Raw genomic sequence first — 19,687 nt, 5'->3', positions numbered from 1 at the left:
CACACCAATTCATTGGTTAATTTGGCACATTAAAGAATGTACTAAAACCCGAACCAGAATCATAGCTGTCCAACACTACGCCCGGCGCTATAATGTAATGTGAATTTAGGGTTGGGGCCAATCGTTCATTCAATATGCGGCAAAGCCATAAAGCAATGTCGGGACTATTTTACTCCTATTCATTTAAACGGAGCTGAACACTTCTGTACGGAGAATCTTTTTCGCAACCAATTAAATATGGGCATAAAGTACAGCTGAGAATCTATGGTATTATTAACCATCACAGACAGTAATATGGTGTGTTAGTTCTGCCATGGTAAGGCTAGGTGTAATCAAGGTAATATCGAGCAGGAGTAGCCAACTCCAGTCCTGAAGGGCCACCAACAGGTCAGGTTTTAAAGATATCCGTTTCAGCACAGGTGGCTCAGTCAATGACTAAGCCACCTATGCTGAAACTTGGATATCCTTAAAACCTGACCTGTTGGCGGCTCATGAGGACTGGAGTTGGCTACTCCTGCTCGATATTATCTAGGTGAAAAATATCATCCCTTGTGCTACTTCTACAAGTGGCCCCAGTTTGGATCACGAATGAATATCTATGCAATTATTTACTTAGAAGTTTGCCTTCAAAATGCTTACATGCCGTTTATTCATTTTATGGCATAATCCAGTCCTCAAGATCTCCCCCAACAGGTTTTAAGGATATCTCTGCTTCAGCACAGGTGGCTCAATCATTATGACTAAGCCACTGATTAAGCCACCTGTGCTGAAGAAGGGATATCCTTAAAACCTGACCTGTTGGTGGCCCTGGAGGACAGCAGTTGGCCAGCCCTGATTTAGAGAATACTTTAGCTGATCTCTCCAAGCACTTTCTGTACATAACATCTCCGGGACTTGGTTTTACCTGACTGTTTTCTTCCTTTAGCAGTTGCACTGACTTAATGATGCTGAAATCAGACACTGGAGAGGCCGGTTCACGGTTCCCCCTGTCAAATATGACGACTCCCTTGAGATCGGCATCAGCCTCTTCTGGATCTTTATTTTCTGCTCCTGTCAACTCCCGCGCTAACGAAGGAAATAAATGGATTTAGTAAAAACACCTGCATGTCCCGAATGCCAATTTGTACCTTGCAAAATTTCCATGACATTTGCATCCACTTTAAATACATTTGGAGAGCATCTCTCACGCAAGGTATTAGGTGACTTGGCAGGATATTTAAATCTCCAGAAAGACCAGCTACAACTGTGTTTTTCAACCAGGGTTCCTAGGAACACTATGGTTCCCAAGGCGTCCCTAAAGGGTTCCCTGTAAATTTAAGGTCAATTTAAAATGGCACCAAATACAGAATAATTTACAATGCATATGATCTCAAATGCGCTATTAGAGAGGGTTGGGGGGATCCTCGGAATTTTAGAGGGTTCCTTCACCAAAAAGGTTGGAAACCACTGATACACACTCTGTACATCACTCCTTCACTGATAAAGGAGAAGGTTGGTGCGTAGTTCACAACTACACTGAAGAGCTGCCATGGGTGCTCAGCCAGCCCCGGCGAGTTGGGGTAAAGCAGATCGTGGCAAGAAAGAAGACGGCCCCCCAGTAGTCTTGGCAAAATAAAACGTTTCGCTCCATCATAATGGTCCACACTAGGACCGAAACATTGATCCTTGGACTTTTGCACGATTAAAACATTTGTTTGTTTTTTTTGGCCAAGACCACTGGAGTGCCGTCTTCTTTCTTCCCGGGACTTAACTCTTTCACTGCCAGAGGGGTCTGTCCATGCATTGTTGAGCAAAAGCTATAGAACAATTCTACTTTGCCCAAAGACCACACAATGAAGCTGCGTATAAACTCATGGATTCATGCATGGATGGGAAATAATTCCAGGACTGAACTAAAACAGAATGACGGCATTTACCACCAGTGTCTCTGTTGTCCACAATCGCTATAAATGTGATGGTTATTTAGATCATTTCACACGTCCCATGATATTAACTCGCAGCCGTTTTAACAGCTGAGCAGATTTTTGCCAAGCACCTCTGCTTTAACCCACCTTCCAATTGTTCTTCCACGGATTTGTCGCTTGCTCCATCTGCCTGTCCATCTGCATTCTGCTGGGCATGTTGCAGACTCATTTTGTGACACACTTCAAAGGCCTGCCCAACCGTTCTCACAATCTGCATCGCTTGGCTCTGCGAAAAGGAATGTCCATTACCTCCGACAAATATCCTGCCGCAATGTGAAAATAAAACGCACCGCTGGCCAGACCTCTGCACCAACACATCTTAAAAACCGACCACAAAAAGATGCAAGTCATTTACCCAGCCAAGTGCAATACAACAGTAAATGCGAATAAAACCTGAAATCCGTTTTAAAGCAGCAATCCTGCTTTTCTTTTATACATTTTTTTACAGGATTGAAGCAGGGGGTCTTCAAAGCTGAGCTGCATTAATGTCAGCTCTGGGGACCCCCTGCTGGAAATCGCTCTACAGGTTTACATGTCCCTGTCACGTGGACCAATGGGAAGTTGTAAGGGATGACATCACGGCTTTCTATTGGCCCGGGTGATGCGGCACTTTTAAATGCTGCCATTTTGATAGCCCCACCAAGCCCTGTCGGCGGTGCTGCCTGCACAGCGATACCGGCACCGCCTATGGCGGCAAGTATCGGGAAGCAGGGGGCACCAGAGCAGAAATGAACGCAGCTCCGCTCTGGTGACCCGCTGCCACAATCCTACAACTCCCAAAAATATAAAACAAATGGAAAGCCGGATTGCTGCTTTAAATTCTAGATGTGCAGCAGATTAATGCATGTTTATTTATGCACTGAAGTTAAGTCAAGCTACAAATACTGCATGCAAAAAATCCCCCATGGCAGAAACTATGATTAGAAGACGATGGAATCCACATCTGCAGTATTTCTTCAACGAAAACTTAACTGCTCACATCTGCAATATTAGTGATTAGTTTGCATTAGCATAATACGCGGCATTTGTGGGCAGTTGAGCGTGTTGTTGATGAGATTATACAGATGTGCTACCGCTTTCGCATGGCAGCAACACCCGTCTATGAAGACATAGAGTAACGAAGAGAACGTTCTGAAGACATCAGTGCTGAGTAAAGGAAGAATCTCTAATGCAGCGGTTCTGTTTCTTGGATACTCCAGCCATGGAAATCATTGCAGGATCAGCACGAGTCAACGCTTGGAGACTCTCTAAACAACTTCACCTTAATGAACAGGGTTAAAAAAAAACACATTTATGGAACTGTCTTACAATTCCCACTACTAACCACAGTCCCAAATTAACCCTCTAAGTACCACCGGAAAACCATTAGTGCCAGGCGTTTTATTGGTATTCCATCAGTCTTGAGAACTTATGATGAGCATCATATAAATGAAACACTGGGGGGGAATGTGTTGGAGTTGAAATTAACGCAGAGTTAACATACAGAAAATAAAAATACCCCTCACATGTCTCACAGGTCTGCAACCCTGCCTTTCCCCATTATCTCTTAACATGCAGTGCTGTCACTGCCGCCAGGGATTCTGGGTAATGACATGCATATGAGCACACACATTGAGTTTCCTATTAATATGGTATATAAACTGCTGCTATACATGCTCTTAATCAGGATTGTGTGTCACTTAACCTGTAACACAACATTGTTACCTACCTTCTTTTTAGACTTGAAGACATTGCATTTGAACGAGTTACTGGCTCCATCTCTAGCGATATAACTAAATATCTTTAGATCTTGAGAGTCGTGCGATACATAAAATATTCTGCGGAAGAGACAAAATTAATAGCGATTTAAAGTAGCATCCTAGTAAAGAAACAAAAAAAAACCAAATGACATTTGCACCATGAATATTCAACATTACTTGGAAGGGGAGCGTGAAAACTCAATGAAACATTCATTACAGCTGCTGGCCAAGCTCAAATCGAGATAAGGGAAGCGGAAAATAGAAGCTATACGACATTATGCTGGATTTGTGTGACATGATGCTGGCATTCAGCTGCCAAGGAGCCTGCCAATGAAAGCAGGGAAAAAACTCTTGATCGGAAATTCAATAAAAACACTCAGTTAACTTTATCTCTCTACCCTATATGTGTTATTCCAAGAATAAAGCTATTTCTGATGTACAAAAAGCTACTACAGTACCTAAACCAGTCCTGGTTTTCTACATATCTGTAGAAGAGCCACTGATTGAGCCACCTGTGCTGAAGCAGGGATATCCTGAAAACCTGACCTGTCGGTGGCCCTTGAGGACTGCAGTTGGCCACTCCTGTCCTACAGGAAGCGATCACATGGTGGGTAGCCATGCCAGCGGTCTTCCGGAACTCGGAGTTAACGAACAATCTGACGTTGCGGGGAGTGAGGTTCGAGGGGACGGAGCAGTATGCCACCCCAAACCCGCTCTCATTTCTCCCAGTGCAGCCAACTTGTGGCAGGCGGAGAGCGCACGAGTTAGTGTATCAGTGCGAGTGTGCGCGTCAGTGTGAGTGTCACCGATAGCGTGTGTATCTGGAGAGGATGGGGGCGATGCTGTGACAGTCAACCCCACCTCCCCCTTCTTTGCCAATCTCTGGCTCTCAAAATTTGGCCCGGCGCCTACGGTTTTTATACTTTTGTCTGCAATGTCACCATAACCGTTTTAGTCTTCTCTCCCGTCACCGGGCTGTTTATTACATTGCCCTGGTTCCGAATTCTTAGTAATTCCTAAAGCTTACAACTGAAAAAACAGGTACTTAATCGCGATTAAACTCTGCAACCTGCGGGCCGTTTGTCCGAAATCCGCCTGCGTCTCACAGCACCGTCCCATCCCTCACATGTGCACGGCAGCGCTCGGCTCAGATATATTGCTGCCGCACATACACCTGTTCTGGCGGAGCCCTACAGGAACGTGTTAACTTTGGGGGTACCATCATGTATTATAATAACAGGTATGTTTTCTTCTTCATGCATTTATACCACTTTCCCATACCAATGCTTTACAATACACTAATATAGCAATAAATAGTGACATTGTCAGCATTCTGAGAACAATAACCAAAGTGGGTTCTCTGGTATTGAGAGACGTTTGAGCGATAGGGGATTACTTCAGTGATAATCCAGCCTGTTTGAGAAGCAAAGCACAGCTAGATCCTAATGAGGCACATAACTCAAACGAGAGGTCAGCAGCGTGGGTCTTTCAAGGAAATTGCATATAAATCACTTTGTTAAAACCTCCTGCTTTCTGCCAGTTCTTTCAACGCTGGTGCTGTCCAACTATCCAGCTTTTACAACCTAACAACTAGGTCTATTAAACGTGAATTTCAACTCGGGTACTCCCGAGGTGTGAGCCCTTAAATGAATGCTGGTTGTGTCAGTGTAATTGGGGTGCAGTGTCAGTGCTCCTCCGTAGTGTCCTACGGCGAGGTGAGCAGCTGTTAACCCCACAAAGACATACATACACACACACACACACACACACACACACACACACACACACACACACACAGTAAGCTCTTTGGTGCAGAGACTCCTTTTCCTATTGTTTTATATCTGGAGTGCTTGTTCCTATTATGTTATAATGTGTCACATATACACACATACAGGCGCACGCGTGTGTATGTAACACAGCCCTTTTGTGTTTTAAAGTTGTGCAGCTTTTCATTCAGTTACCGCCAACAATTCCCAACTACTGAAACCCTTCCCTTCCAATAGGACCCCGAATGCTGTGCAGTTTTCCCTGGCAGTGAAAGGGTCATGCAATGCCACTTCAGTAAATCGGTCCTGTTACATCCATTCTGCTTTCTCTTTCCGACCTGAGCAGTCAGATACATTGTAGCGTCATCTCCCCGAGTGTGGCCTCTTGGGCATATGCGGTGTCAGTGTATATATGCCTAATGCATGCAATCAGGGCTGAGCTTGATATGCAGGCGTGTTTGCAACGTGAAGTCTGCCAGGGGAGCCTTTGCCCCTCAGCAACATATCACACTACTAAATAAAACCCTGCTTTGGTCTCCTCCTGTAATGTATTCCCATTGTGTTAAGTCAAGTTGTGTAGCACTGACCACATACAAAAAACAGTATGTAAAAGAAAGGAGAACTATATGCTATATTTTATGGAAAGACATGTATAATCCAATTCCATGCCAGTGAGCTATGGAAGATTAAGTACTCAGCAGCGCAATTAAATTCCATTAGGAAAAGTACAAGAGGAAATGCTGTGGAATCTAAAGGTCAATTCCTAGAAACGTTTGTTTCCTCCAGGTATAGCAAGTATATATTATTAGTTGTTGCCAGCAGCCTTGATTGCAGTCTGTTTGGGACTGGTTGATCAGACAGATGTGCAGTGGATGAGGCTTAGGAAATTCCTCTAATGCAGGGGTGGCTAACTCCAGTCCTGAATGGCCACCAACATGTCAGGTTTTAAGGATATCCCTGCTTCAGCACAGGTGGCTCAATCAGTGGCTCAGTCAATGACTACGCCACTTGTGCTGAAGCACGGATATCCTTAAAACCTGACCTGTTGGTGGCTCTTGAGGACTGGAGTTGGCCGCCCCATCTCTGATGGAATGGCCTTTACAAACAGGTGAAAAATATCATCCCTTGTGCTACATCAAGGGTTCCAGGACCCAGAAATACAGGATGAACCAGGAAAGTGTCACTTACCTGTACACAGGGTCATGCATCACCAACATCTTGCTCTCATCCCAAGTCCATTCCTTTCTCTGTTTGACAAAAAAGCAAAGGCATAGCAAATATTTACCAAGATTATAGAAGACTGAAGAAGTTTCCAAGTATGACGTATGTTGCATGTTTGAGGTGGGTATTTTCAGAAGACATTACGGTCTCTATTACTTGAATAGTCAGTTAACCAGTGGCATATATAAGACCACTTATGGACGACCTAAGATAATGACAGAGTCGGCCTTCACATAGCTCAAAGTGACTCCGTTTTCAGACTAAAATATTCACGTGATGTACTTCAATTTAAGGAGCGCAGAACAGCTTAATACATAAGAAACCGCATTAAAAACCATCATAGGAAACTTTAAACAGACTAAAAGGATCACATGTATGTCTTGAGTCACAGATAAGCACATCAATGAATTAGACTTCAATGCTTTTCATCTTTTTTTTGTTGTGTTGTGGGTGGGGAGAAGGTTCGCTTTATTGTATCATATCAGGACATGTTTGTGACAGACAGACCGCTATAATATACCAACTTCAACCCAAAGCATTACAGCTAACATGTCAATATTTCCCAAGTCAATTGGTAGAGAAGGACACTCTCTTGAAGGTTTCCAGGTGCAAATGAAAATGAGAATAACCATGATCTTTAGGCGTTTAGAACTAGTTCATTTTCTTTTTAAATGGAACCTTTGCGGAAGTCTTTCCAATGACTCTCACTCTTGTGAAACAATGACAATTCAGAGCATGCCATAATGACCAATAGCCAGGGTATTGTGGCCGATGAACCTTAGCTGTTATACATTGATCTATAATAGAATCACTGGCAATATCTAAACAAGGACGTGGAAGACAGGAGCACATGGCCAACCTACTCTGGCCATTTTTCTTTGGATTGTGTCTCTATGTGCATGTCTAGATTGACCAGTAAAGAGTAACCGGTACATTTTATATAATCCGAAAAGACGGCTCTGGATGTTTTTGACCGAAAATCCCTGTTGACTTCAATTGGACTAAACTGGTCTGGACGGTCCATGAAATGTCTGTGAATTGACTGTATAACCATGTCCCTTTTAATGTAACCAAGTATTATCATAACTCGGTGCCCAGGACATACTTGAAAACGAGAGGAAACTCAATGGATTACTTCCTGGTAAAACATTTTATAAATAAATAAAGAATATAGAATGTACCCCTTCAACCTTAATCCCTGTTCTGCATGGGTTTTCAACATCTGGCAGCTCAACACAATATAAAGCATTTATCATCATTAGTGATCTGATGTTGGGGAGAAACTCTTCTGCAATTGTCCTTTTCCGGTGTTTTCCAGCCTGAGATAGTCTCTTGGATAAAACACTTCACTTGTGCGTTACCATTGTATTCATTTTCGGGACCACTCCATGTCCCATTCTGTAATGGATCTGCATTACATACAGATATAGTGAGACTCGCCGTCTCCAGCTCCGCGGTCAAAGAAGCAAAGTCTGCTGCGTCAGAGATGGTGTCTGCTGCGATCGCATCGTGGGGGGCTCCATGCTTTCGAATAGGACCCGCCCCTCCCCCTGCAGCATTAATCCTCCGGTGCTGCGACCACTACAGTTGCGTGAACGTGAGTCGCAGTGGCACCCAAGACCGTTCGTTGGCTTAGCTACATCTGTAGCATTATACAGCATGCCAATATATGAAGTAGATTGGGGGTTTATGGTAACCAAAGAATTGTCTTACCTTCTGCTTTTTCCTCATCGCCACCTTGACGCCGTCCACCGACACCGCGATGCTTACTTTCTTCTTCTTAATGTTCTTTGCTTTAAATTCATACTGCAAGAGAGCAAAGGGGGTAAAGAAATTTAGCATCATTTGAATACGTCTTGGTAATCGGTGAGAGGAGGTGCAAATCTGCATTCCCTCTTCCCCTGGAAAGAATTGTCACTAATAAGATCTAATAGCTGGGTCTATAATTTCTTCAGTTCTGCAACACTAAACTGCACTTTGCGAGTGCCGCATTATTCATTCATTCATTCTGTGCCACGTAGAATTCCATTTTTAATGAATAAGGTGGGAAAACTGCTGTGCTGCATAAGAAAAGCACAATTAGAATTACTTAATCAATAAGCACACAGAATTGTAGGAAAATAGATTACATTCATTTTTATACACAACCTAAAAAGAAGTATAAGCAAAGATTTATGTCACAGCATGAGAAGAATATTAAAGGGTTCAATCCTCATTACTCTACTGCAGCGGTCCCCAACCTTTTTACATTGTGAACCCACTGCTAGAAAACATTTGTTCTGAGAACCCCTAATTAATAAGTCGTATTGCCTACTCACCAAAACATTGTTAATAAAACCGTTTGGCAGCTTAGGGTTCCGAGTTCATGGAGGCATCGCACACTTAAAACAGCAATCTAGGGTTCATGTTTGCATAATTTTTATTATTACAGATTTGAAGCAGGTCGTCTCCGGAGCTGAACCCCGTTAATTTATTTCAGCTCTGGGGACCCCTTGCTTCTAGAGATGCATACCTCTGTAGGGGGTGCCGGGATCTCAACAGGCAGGGAACTTGTGTGCCTGACAATGACGGTGATTAAATGCCCTGCGGACCAATAGGAAGCTGTGACATCATCCGTTGTGGCTTCGTATTGGCACATGTGACCAGGATCTTTAAACTTACCAGAGACACCAAAATCCCCTAAAGTGGTAAGTATCTCTGGCTGCAGGCGGTCCCCAGAGCTGAAATCAACACAGTTCAGGTCCGGAGATCCCCTGCTTCAATCCTGTAATAAAAAAAATGACTAAATTAAACCTGGATTGCTGCTTTAATAAGGTCCCCTAACCACAGGCAGCATGGGTGGAATGGGTGGCATAGAGGTCAATCACCGCAAGAGCTTGAAAGGGCACGTCCCACAATGCCTTGCTGCGGCTGGTGCAAGGCACTGTGGGGCGAGACTAAGTAAGGTGCAGCGGTAATTGACAACTCTACCACTCACACTGAGGTACAGTTTGGGACCTTACTAAGCATGTAGTCCCTCCAAGCGCTAATTAATCCATTAGATCACCTGTAATCCGCCATAACATGTTTGCAATCTTGTATTACGTGGCAGAGCAGCAATGAGTAAAGAGGACGTGCGACTCTCAGCCCCCTAAGACCGTGCCCTTTACCACTAGCCTCTTCCACTACATCTCTAATGTAATATACATATATACAGTACACAAATATCAAATAGTACTGGTCTAAAAATGGTTTTTGGAATTGTTTCTGCATGAAATCCGTGTGTGTGTGTGTATGTGTGTGTGTGTGTATGTGTGTATGTGTGTATGTGTGTGTGTGTATGTGTATATATATATATATATATATATAATTCTATGAAGGTTACAAGGAATATATATGTGTATGTGTGTTTGTAGAGGTATCAGTACCGTGTTAGCCGAGCTTCAATAATCAAAAAATAAATAGATGATACCGTTCTGTGGCTAACGAAATGCTTTTATTTGTGCGAGCTTTCGAGATACACTGATCTCTTCTTCCGGCGATGTTACAATGAAGCAAGCAAAAGGTATACTTAAAAACAGTGTCTCTTGGAATGTTATCTGTGCTGGTCCTTCCCCCGGTGTGGATGAGATTTATGGCTAGAGGTGTTAAATGGTTCCTGAAAGTAAGTGATGTAAGAGTGTGTGTGTGTGTGTGTGTGTGTGTGTGTGTGTGTGTGTGTATCTGTGTGAATATAAATTAATGTAGAGCCCACAGTGTATACAGTATATAATCATATTCCTTGTAACCTTCATAGAATTGTTCATCCTTGCTCAGAGCAAAAATAATTTCAGTACATACTGTATAGTGTATTTTGTCTCGTGTGCTACCTGCGTTTCAGTGCAGTGCTTCAAGTCCCTGACTGCAGTTTCATGGCTATAATTTCTAAGAACCATGACAACGTCTGGGATCAAGGGACTGAGATGACAAAGTCCACATACTTAGAAGCTTAACAAGGAGTGTCTGAATAAGTTGCATGGTTGTGTGTGCAGCTCTATGGGAGGGCAGAGGCATTATAGGTCAATTCAAAGCATCTATCGGAATCCTTTTCCATGCATGAATCAGGGATCATTTAAAAACCCTTTTAGATCATTTATTTGCCTTCTTCAACACCATGTGGCTTCTATCACGAAGACCAGGTTGGTGGAAGGGGGATAGTGCAGTACGAATACCAATGTTTGTATGAAAACCAATGTTATTCCGGCGGAGTAAGTTAACAAGAAAAAAAAGCTTATTAATTAAAACTAATGGAACTTTACCTCATGAATAATTCATGTAATAATTCTGCAGATAAAAGCACACAGACTACGGTGCAATTTGACATTTGCTTTGTGACGGCACCTTACGAAAAATTACCATGGTAAAGGAATAGAAATAGGAGGGGCGGCCTTGTGGTGAAGAAACTGGCCTCTTAGGCGCCAAACGCAGCACGTACAAAAGAAGCCAACTCAATCAAATCTTATAGTTAACAGAATCAACACATGTTCGAGCAATCAGGGTTTGCAAAATACAAGAGACGCACATTATTTTGTACTATAGTAATGATGCTGTTGGTATTTGTGTTTCATCGTCGCTCTATGCAGTGGGAGACATCCATAAGGCCTTGTCCAGGGTGGCGCCGAGCGGGCAGGCGTGCTCACACTGGCCGCGATGAAACACATTGTGGCAATGTGTGTGGCCAGCAATAGCATGCGCCTGAGCGGCGCTTAGCTGCTTGCCAAGCAAGCAAATTTGAATTTGCCGCTTGCTTGCGCTGCCGCGCATGAGCGCCTGCACGCTCAGCGCCACCTTGTCCTCAGCCTTAGGCTGCGTCCATAGTGCAGGATACGGCGTGAGCTGTGTAGCTTGCGCCGAAACAAACACTAGGACGACAATGAATTTGTGCATTGTGTGCGCGTGCACATGCGCTGCGGGGAGACCGGCGCATCGCGTTACAAACAGGTTTGTATTTCCCGCGCAATGGCTGGGTCACGTGAGCGGGTCGCCCAATGAGGGCGAACCAGCGCCGTGACATCACGGTTGCGCTTTCCCCCCCCTGACACACCTCCCTGTTGCCTCTGCAAAGATAGGAAATATCTCCTGCTGCACGTGAGCGAGTGTGCGCTGCGCCGAGGAGCGCGGAAGCTGGCGCGTTCCACTATGGACGCAGCCTAAGAGTACGATATTGGTAGTGTGAGACCTACTGAAATGGGGTTACCATGACTTAAAATATTTTGCCCAAAGTATTGAACAAAATGACCCATATTTATGAAGAAAGAATATAGATAAAATACATGGTAATGTACTAAATGATTTGGCATATTGGATGTAGCATCAGGGCCTTTTTGCCTCTTGCTGTATACATTTTGGTCACAGACCCAGCAGCACTCAAAATGACACACACACACACACACACACACACACACACACACACACACACACACACACACACACACACACACACACACACACACACACACACACACAATTTGCATGTCTCTTTGCAAAATACAAATGACGGCACAGTAAAGGCAGCATACACTACCAATACTGTAGTATAGAAAAAGTAGCAGTATCTCTGGAAGCAAAGACTAAACCAGGCCTGCACAACATGCGGCCCGCGATGACTCCTGCCGGCGCCAGTTAATTAATTAAATAAATTTTAAAAAAAAGTTTTAAAAAATGGCGGCGATTCATCATCTCCCCCTCCTCCCTCCCCTCCCCTCCCTCCCCCCCCGGGTTTTGCAGTGCGCGGGGGCAACAGCAGTATGAGGAGGATGCGGCAGCCGTGAGTATTTTTTTTTTCAATAGCAGGATGCCGGGGGCGGGGCTTAGTACGTGTGTGTGTGTGTGTGTGTGTGTGTGTGTGTGAGAGAGAGAGAGAGTGTGAAAAACGGGCTGGTGGGGGGTGGGTGTGAAAAACGGGCTGGTGCAGAGGTGGGGGGTGGGCTGCTGACATGTGAGCGGGGGGGGGAGTGGGCTGCTGACATGTGAGCGGGGGGGTGGGCTGCTGACATGTGAGCGGGGGGGTGGGCTGCTGACATGTGAGCGGGGGGGTGGGCTGCTGACATGCGAGCGGGGGGTGGGCTGCTGACATGTGAGCGGGGGGTGGGCTGCTGACATGTGAGCGGGAGGGGGGCTGCTGACATGTGAGCAGGGGGGTGGGCTGCTGACATGTGAGCGGGGGGGGAAGTGGGCTGCTGACATGTGAGCGGGGGGGTGGGCTGCTGACATGTGAGCGGGGGGGTGGGCTGCTGACATGTGAGCGGGGGGGTGGGCTGTTGACATGCGAGCGGGGGGTGGGCTGCTGACATGTGAGCGGGGGTGGGCTGCTGACATGTGAGCGGGAGGGGGGCTGCTGACATGTGAGCAGGGGGGTGGGCTGCTGACATGTGAGCAGGGGGGTGGGCTGCTGACATGTGAGGGGGGGTGGGCTGCTGACATGTGAGGGGGGGTGGGCTGCTGGCATGTGAGGGGGGGTGGGCTGCAGGCATGTGAGGGGGGGTGGGCTGCTGGCATGTGAGGGGGGGTGGGCTGCTGGCATGTGAGGGGGGGTGGGCTGCTGGCATGTGAGGGGGGTGGGCTGCTGGCATGTGAGGGGGGTGGGCTGCTGACATGTGAGGTGCAGGGGCGGGAAGTGATGTGAGGTGCAGGGGGGGGGAGAGCGATGTGAGTTGCAGTGGGGGGGGAGAGCGATGTGAGTTGCAGTGGGAGGGTATGATGTGAGTTGCAGTGGGAGGGTATGATGTGAGTTGCAGGGGGGGGGAGAGTGTCCTATTGAGGGGAGGGGGAGAGAGTGTCATTTAGGGGAGGGGGAGAGTGTCATATTGAGGCGAGGGAGAGAGAGTGTCATATTGAGGGGAGGGGGAGAGAGTGTCATATTGAGGGGAGGGGGAGAGAGTGTCATATTGAGGGGAGGGGGAGAGTGTGTCATATTGAGGGGAGGGGGAGAAAGTCATATTGAGGGGAGGGGGAGAGAGTGTCATATTGAGGGGAGGGGGAGAGTGTGTCATATTGAGGGGAGGGGGAGAGTGTGTCATATTGAGGGGAGGGGGAGAGTGTGTCATATTGGGGGGAGGAGGAGAGTGTGTCATTGAGGGGAGGGGGAGAGTGTCATATTGAGGGGAGGGGGAAAGAGTGTCATATTGAGAGGAGGGGGAGAGAGTGTCATATTGAGGGGAGGGGGAGAGCATGTCATATTGAGGGGAGGGGGAGAGCGTGTCATATTGAGGGGAGGGAGAGTGTCATATTGAGGGGAGGGAGAGAGAGTGTCATATTGAGGGGAGGGGGTCATATTGAGAGGGGGAGAGGGTGTCATTTAGGGGAGGGGGAGAGAGTGTTATATTGAGGGAAGAGAGACATGGGGGGGATGCTGACTTGTGGGGGGGGGGTGCTGACATGGGATGAGCTTGGGGTATTGTGTGTTTGATGTGGAGGTGGGTATTGTGTGGGTGAGGGGGAGAGATGGGGGTATGAGAGATAGATGGGGAGTATCGTAAAGGTTGATAGTGAGGGGTTCTGGGGGAGTTATGAGGATGATGATGAAAGGTGCTGGAGGGATGATGATGATGATGACGATGACGATGACGATGATGATTTAACCCGTGCGGCCCAAATTTTTTTTCCTTGGAGCAGTTCGGCCCTTCTCACTTTACGAGTTGGGCAGGCCTGGACTAAACCCTTCCTCCCTTTCACTGGTTGAAATAGGTTTGGATATGTTACTAGGCAGTCAAGTTCTCAGCATTAGAATTCAATCTGCTCAACAAGCATCGTTTCTTCTCCTGCCCGCTAGCTCCCAGCGTCCCAGTCAACATGGACCGTACGTCACTTGAGTTCTGTTGTATCAGCAAAAAAAAGAAAAAAAGAGTTACAATGTTGTGAAGAAGCATCCTCATTTTCTGGAACCTGTAATACAGATTGGTGATGACCTGCCCTTTTTGTGTAGGCTGCCAGCCTTCAGCACGGGGTGTTTATGTTTGGGAGGGTTAATGAAAAGATGGGCAAAGTTTGCTTTAAGTTGCTAGCGTCACTTAGTTTGCAAGTAATCGGGTTAGGCATCTTTTGATAGACTGTAATCATTAGAGACAAAAATACACAGCTCTAAGGTAGCTGGCAGCAGCGAGCGTTTGATCTTCATGTCTATATTGTAGCTCACGGCAATGTGGGAAAAAAAATGTTCCTGTCATAAATCTACACTGAAATATCAGAACTTGGTCTAAAACAGCATTTCTTATTTTACAATTACCTGTAGTCACTTTACAAAAGGTGGTGCTGACTAACGGGACACCAGTAAAGACAGGGGCACACTTCCTAAGCCAGGGGAGGTCCACTCTAGTCCTCAAGGGCCACCAACAGGTCATGATTTAAGGATATCCCTGCTTCAGCATAGGTGGCAGTCATAATGACTGAGCCACCTCTGCCGAAGCCGGGATATCCTTAAATCCTGACCTGTTGGTGGCCCAGGAGGACTAGAGTTGACCTCCCCTGTCCTACACCATGCCAATGTTGAGTGGACAATAAAGTCCGATCGTTTCAATGTGCATCTCTCCCCGTAGCACTGTGCCCTGAAACGTTTTCCAAAGCCTTCCAGCAGGTAAGGTGTTAACAGCCCATCCGTCTAATTATTGAATTGACTTTCACGCTCGCTCAACCACGGAAAGCAAAAGAACAGCCAGTGCTGAAGGCAGGTTACCCGGTTTTAAAGGTCGTACACCTCTGCCTTACACCAGCGGGTGGAGACCCTGGCCTATGGCAATGCTGTACACTAATTATATGCTTCGTTGCAACAAAAATGCGTAAAGGTGCTCAGTTAGGAAACCAGAATAGGAGAGGTATTGTTTTGAAGATGCTCACCTCTGAAGTGGGGGAAACTTATTTGAAGCTCCAGACCCAGCACTTTGGGCTAATGTCTTAGACATTGGAACGTTAGATTCTGTAGCACAGGAATGTATTCTCTCTTTACCACTATATACCCTGCAAATATAGTGCAATGTAAGTGAATTATTACAAACGGTAAATATTACAATGGAACAGTTAGTGATTGATGCGCTCCAGCGCTGGATCCATCCCATTCATATTATAATGTGATTCAGGAAGATGTTGGAAATGGGGCTAGTGAGGTATATAATGATGAGACGTCCCCAGACGGGCCAAATGATCCCTGAAGGTAGAGACTAGTGGTAATAACCCCTGTCAAATCCTCATTGGGATGGTCCCTGGACTTACAGCATACAATGATGTAGAAATGAAAAGTCAATTGTACTCGCATATATGCCCCAATCCTTGTGTCCTGGTTGGCGTGCAGCCAAGTAGAATTGCTTGTATTGAAGAAAGGGGGAAAACTGGCGCACAGCCAATGGAGTGGGTCACCAAAACAGTGAATAAAAAATATTTATTTTTTAATCCATATTACGTAGGAGGGTGGTCTACCTCCGTTTTTTTACATGGATTAATAAAGAAATATTTTTTTATTCACTGTTTTGGTGACCCACTCCATTGGCTGTGCGCCAGTTTTTCCTCCTTCATTAAATATTACAATACATTTAATATCTGAAGCCAAATTAAATATTGTATTTGTTTCTGCTCTGGGAACTCAACCTCTTGGACTTCTGCTAATACAATGGCTTCTCTATACATAGAAAATTGTAATATTCGGTTGTTCCCTATTTTTTCTTGTAGGGGCCCAAACAGGAACTTCTCATTCAAATTCATGAAATGAAAAAACACACAGTATATAAAGATCTGTCATCGTTCCGTTTCGGGCTACTTTCAAAATTGAACCAACACTGCCTTTCTATTACAAGCAATATCCGAGGGAGAGATTTATAGGAGGGCTGTAAATATTTAAGTAAACAAGAGAAATTACTCATCTTCAAGTGGCAACACCTAACATGAACTTGTAAAGCCAGACTCACTGCTTTTTTTAGATATAAATAATGAACCAACAGTCATATCTTGCTCTGCCAGATCTGAGAACACACTGTAAAACCCATCACATGCTGTGCGGCTGCAACAGATTAGGTGCTAAATATTTTATTTGTGTCACTGTATCTACAGCTTTTATTCCTGCAACTTTTGGAATATGATAATGCCACGAGATGTACGATCTTCATAAAAAATGTGTCATTTCATCTTAGGAGATGTGAGCCACGCAGAAGCTTCAGCTCAGTAATGGTGAAACAGGTTTGTTTACGGAAAGGTGTGGTACGCGATACTATTTTCTGTAAAAGGCGCTAGAGAGAGATCTGCTTGGAATGTTAGGGCAGTTAGTTTAACAGACGTTTAACATGCGCTCTTTCTATGAGACGAAGCATCTTCACTGACAGTATAGTACCACAATGTGAGCCTGTAACCACTGCTGTTTAGCCTATGTCAATATCCTAGACCAGTGGTTTCCAACATTTCTTTGGTGAAAGAACCCTAATGGAATTCTGAGGAACCCCAACTCTCTCTAATAGCATGTCTGAGATCAGATGCATTGTAAGGAACCCCAACCCTCTCTAATAGCGTGTCTGAGATCAGATGCATTGTAAGGAACCCCAACCCTCTCTAATAGTGTGTCTGAGATCACATGCATTGTAAGGGACCCCAACCCTCTCTAATAGCGCGTCTGAGATCAGATGCATTGTAAGGAACCCCAACCCTCTCTAACAGCGCGTCTGAGATCAGATGCATTGTAAATTCTGCTGTATTTGGTACAGTTTTCAAATGACCTGCAAATTGCAAAAAACCCTTTAGGGATGCCTGGGGAACTCGAGGGTTTGTAGGAACCCCTGTTGAAAAACACTGTCCTAGACCGCCTTCTACTATAGCTTCTGCACTGGTTAATAGCAAGCATTGGGTAGGATGCGTAAACCGAGATCTTTGAGCACCTCTGTGTAAAAACCTATTTTGAGGTCTGGAAGAATATACAGTATAGCACAATGAGCTTCTTTGTTCACATCTGGTTACCAAATATAGTACAGTACTTTGTCAGCCCTGATGAAGGTTCTCTTGGGAACCGAAACGTCGACATTTAATGGACATCATAAATATCATGTTTTTAACTTGTTAACTTTATTTGATTGGTTCATTTGATTGGTTTCCGAGTTTGAATTATACCCAGCACAGGTATTGATGTGGTGCACCCACCAGACCAATACTTTTATTGAGTGTGAAACACTTTCACGGCTATCCAGAACAAGTTAAAGTATCTAAACGGCATTGTATCCTGTGTAAGTAATCGTAACATTATGTATTTTATAGTGGTTACAGACCTGTTTATAGAATTCTAATGTTTTTGGTGTCTGAGGATGAGATAAAGGGTCAAATTTACTAAGAAGCAAGACACCTTACAGTCCCATTCATTTGCATGAGTCAGAAAGTGCCCTATGACTTGGCAGTTAGCATCAATTAGTAACTGCTGTATGTCCCAAAGTACTTACCGTAGGTCACAATGTGATAACACAGGGATCTGAAGAGAGTTACATAGTTACATAGTGATCTGAACAGAGTTCTCCCACTTCTAAGCAAGTGATCTTACCACTGCTTTGCTCCACTATTACAGATGTGACAGGACTTAATGTCTCCCAATCCGTGGCAGGAATTACTGGCTCCCGATCCGTGGCAGAAAAAGGTTAAAGATAGATACCCCAGCGGCGATGTCACTGTGGGGAGTCCATGCTTCTGGATAAGCGCCCCTCCCCAGCAATAATCCTCCAGCACTGGGGCAGTTGCAGTCCCGTAGCTTGCCCTGGTACCGAAAACAATACAGCTTGCTACACCTATATCGCACACAGCAATGAAACTGCAGAGGAGGATTCTGGGAAATGACTGCAGTTTAATCAATGAGCGACGTGATAACATAGTGAAGCCGGGGCTGTGGACCTGTGAAAGTTATTCATGAGTTTCTCACAGGTAGCACTGAGAAAACATGGCTAAATTACAGGCCAGTTTGGCCGTGTATATTTTTCTGCCAACGCAAACAGCCGCAGGATGATAAATGAATGGCGCGGTATTCTCTACATGGCCCTCATCTCAGCCACATGATTTATGGACGGAATAAAGATTTATGATTTATTTCAGCCTGCTCGAAGAATACTCGCGTGGAATAGCTTTTCCTTCCCGATTCCTTCAATCAGCCAAGTGACGTACGGTCAATGGCAATGATTGGAAGGGCCCATGACATTTGCTGAAATACACTTTCATTTCCTGTCAATTATAAATCAGCTAATGTGATGCAGGTTCTTTAAATAGCAACAGGCATCATTGCTACTTCGTACGTTACTAGGAAAAGCTTAGTGGAGTGTCCAGAAAACTGAAATGCCCTTCACACCAAGGACAGCTAATCATGCCAGCATTCTGGTTACTACACAATGCATTTGAGAAAATATAATTTACAGTTTAATGGGATAAAGAAGTAGGTGAGTGGCCTCTCGTGAGAGAGAGGCGAGTGGCCTCTCGTGAGAGAGAGGTGAGTGGCCTCTCGAGCTGCAAGACCCAGTTGGAGTCCCAGTAACCTTGAGAAACTCACTTCGTCTCCCACCAGGCACTAGAAATTAGATTGTAGACTCTTCAGGGCTATTATATCAATAGCATGTTCTTGTATAGCGCTGCTAGTTTTATGTAGCCATGGCAACATGCTGTCAAATTACACCACGGAGTCACATGACGTCGTAACGTCAGAAGACGCCGGCGAGCAGGAGGGGGGGGGGGGCGGGGTGCAAGCAGGCAGAGGGGCGCAGACTGAAAAGTTTATGCACCCCTTCTCCAATTTATACTGAATAATTACAAAGCGGAGACATACTGCAGGAGTTTATTACAGCTATTTATCATCTTGATGCCTGAGCGCACATCTGTGACTATATAAGAAAATATTCAGATATTCAGATATTTTGTAACCCACTTCTCCAGGGCCCTGGTTAATGGAATGTAAAGCTACCACATTTCTCAAAGGCTGTACTTGTACGTGGCTTCAGACCACATTGAGGGTTGTCCATTAAGCCCTACAGGGATGATCCAT

General features: G+C 45.2%; 1 protein-coding gene across 1 annotated transcript in view; it reads right to left on the bottom strand.

Moving 5' to 3' along the window:
• LOC142472149 (carboxyl-terminal PDZ ligand of neuronal nitric oxide synthase protein-like) overlaps positions 1 to 19,687 on the bottom strand; it is an 84,026-nt gene that overhangs the window by 13,751 nt on the left and 50,588 nt on the right. Inside the window, exons 3-7 of the mRNA XM_075578982.1 lie at positions 8,404 to 8,496; positions 6,658 to 6,716; positions 3,673 to 3,781; positions 2,052 to 2,190; positions 905 to 1,065 (exon numbers count right to left, since the gene is read on the bottom strand). Coding sequence (XP_075435097.1) covers positions 905 to 1,065; positions 2,052 to 2,190; positions 3,673 to 3,781; positions 6,658 to 6,716; positions 8,404 to 8,496 — 561 coding nt within the window. The remainder of the gene's footprint in view (positions 1 to 904; positions 1,066 to 2,051; positions 2,191 to 3,672; positions 3,782 to 6,657; positions 6,717 to 8,403; positions 8,497 to 19,687) is intronic.

Source organism: Ascaphus truei, chromosome 21 (assembly GCF_040206685.1).
Source record: "Ascaphus truei isolate aAscTru1 chromosome 21, aAscTru1.hap1, whole genome shotgun sequence".
NCBI lineage: Eukaryota > Metazoa > Chordata > Amphibia > Anura > Ascaphidae > Ascaphus > Ascaphus truei.
Note: the sequence above shows the minus strand (reverse complement) of the source record. Positions and strands in the feature narration are given on the sequence as shown.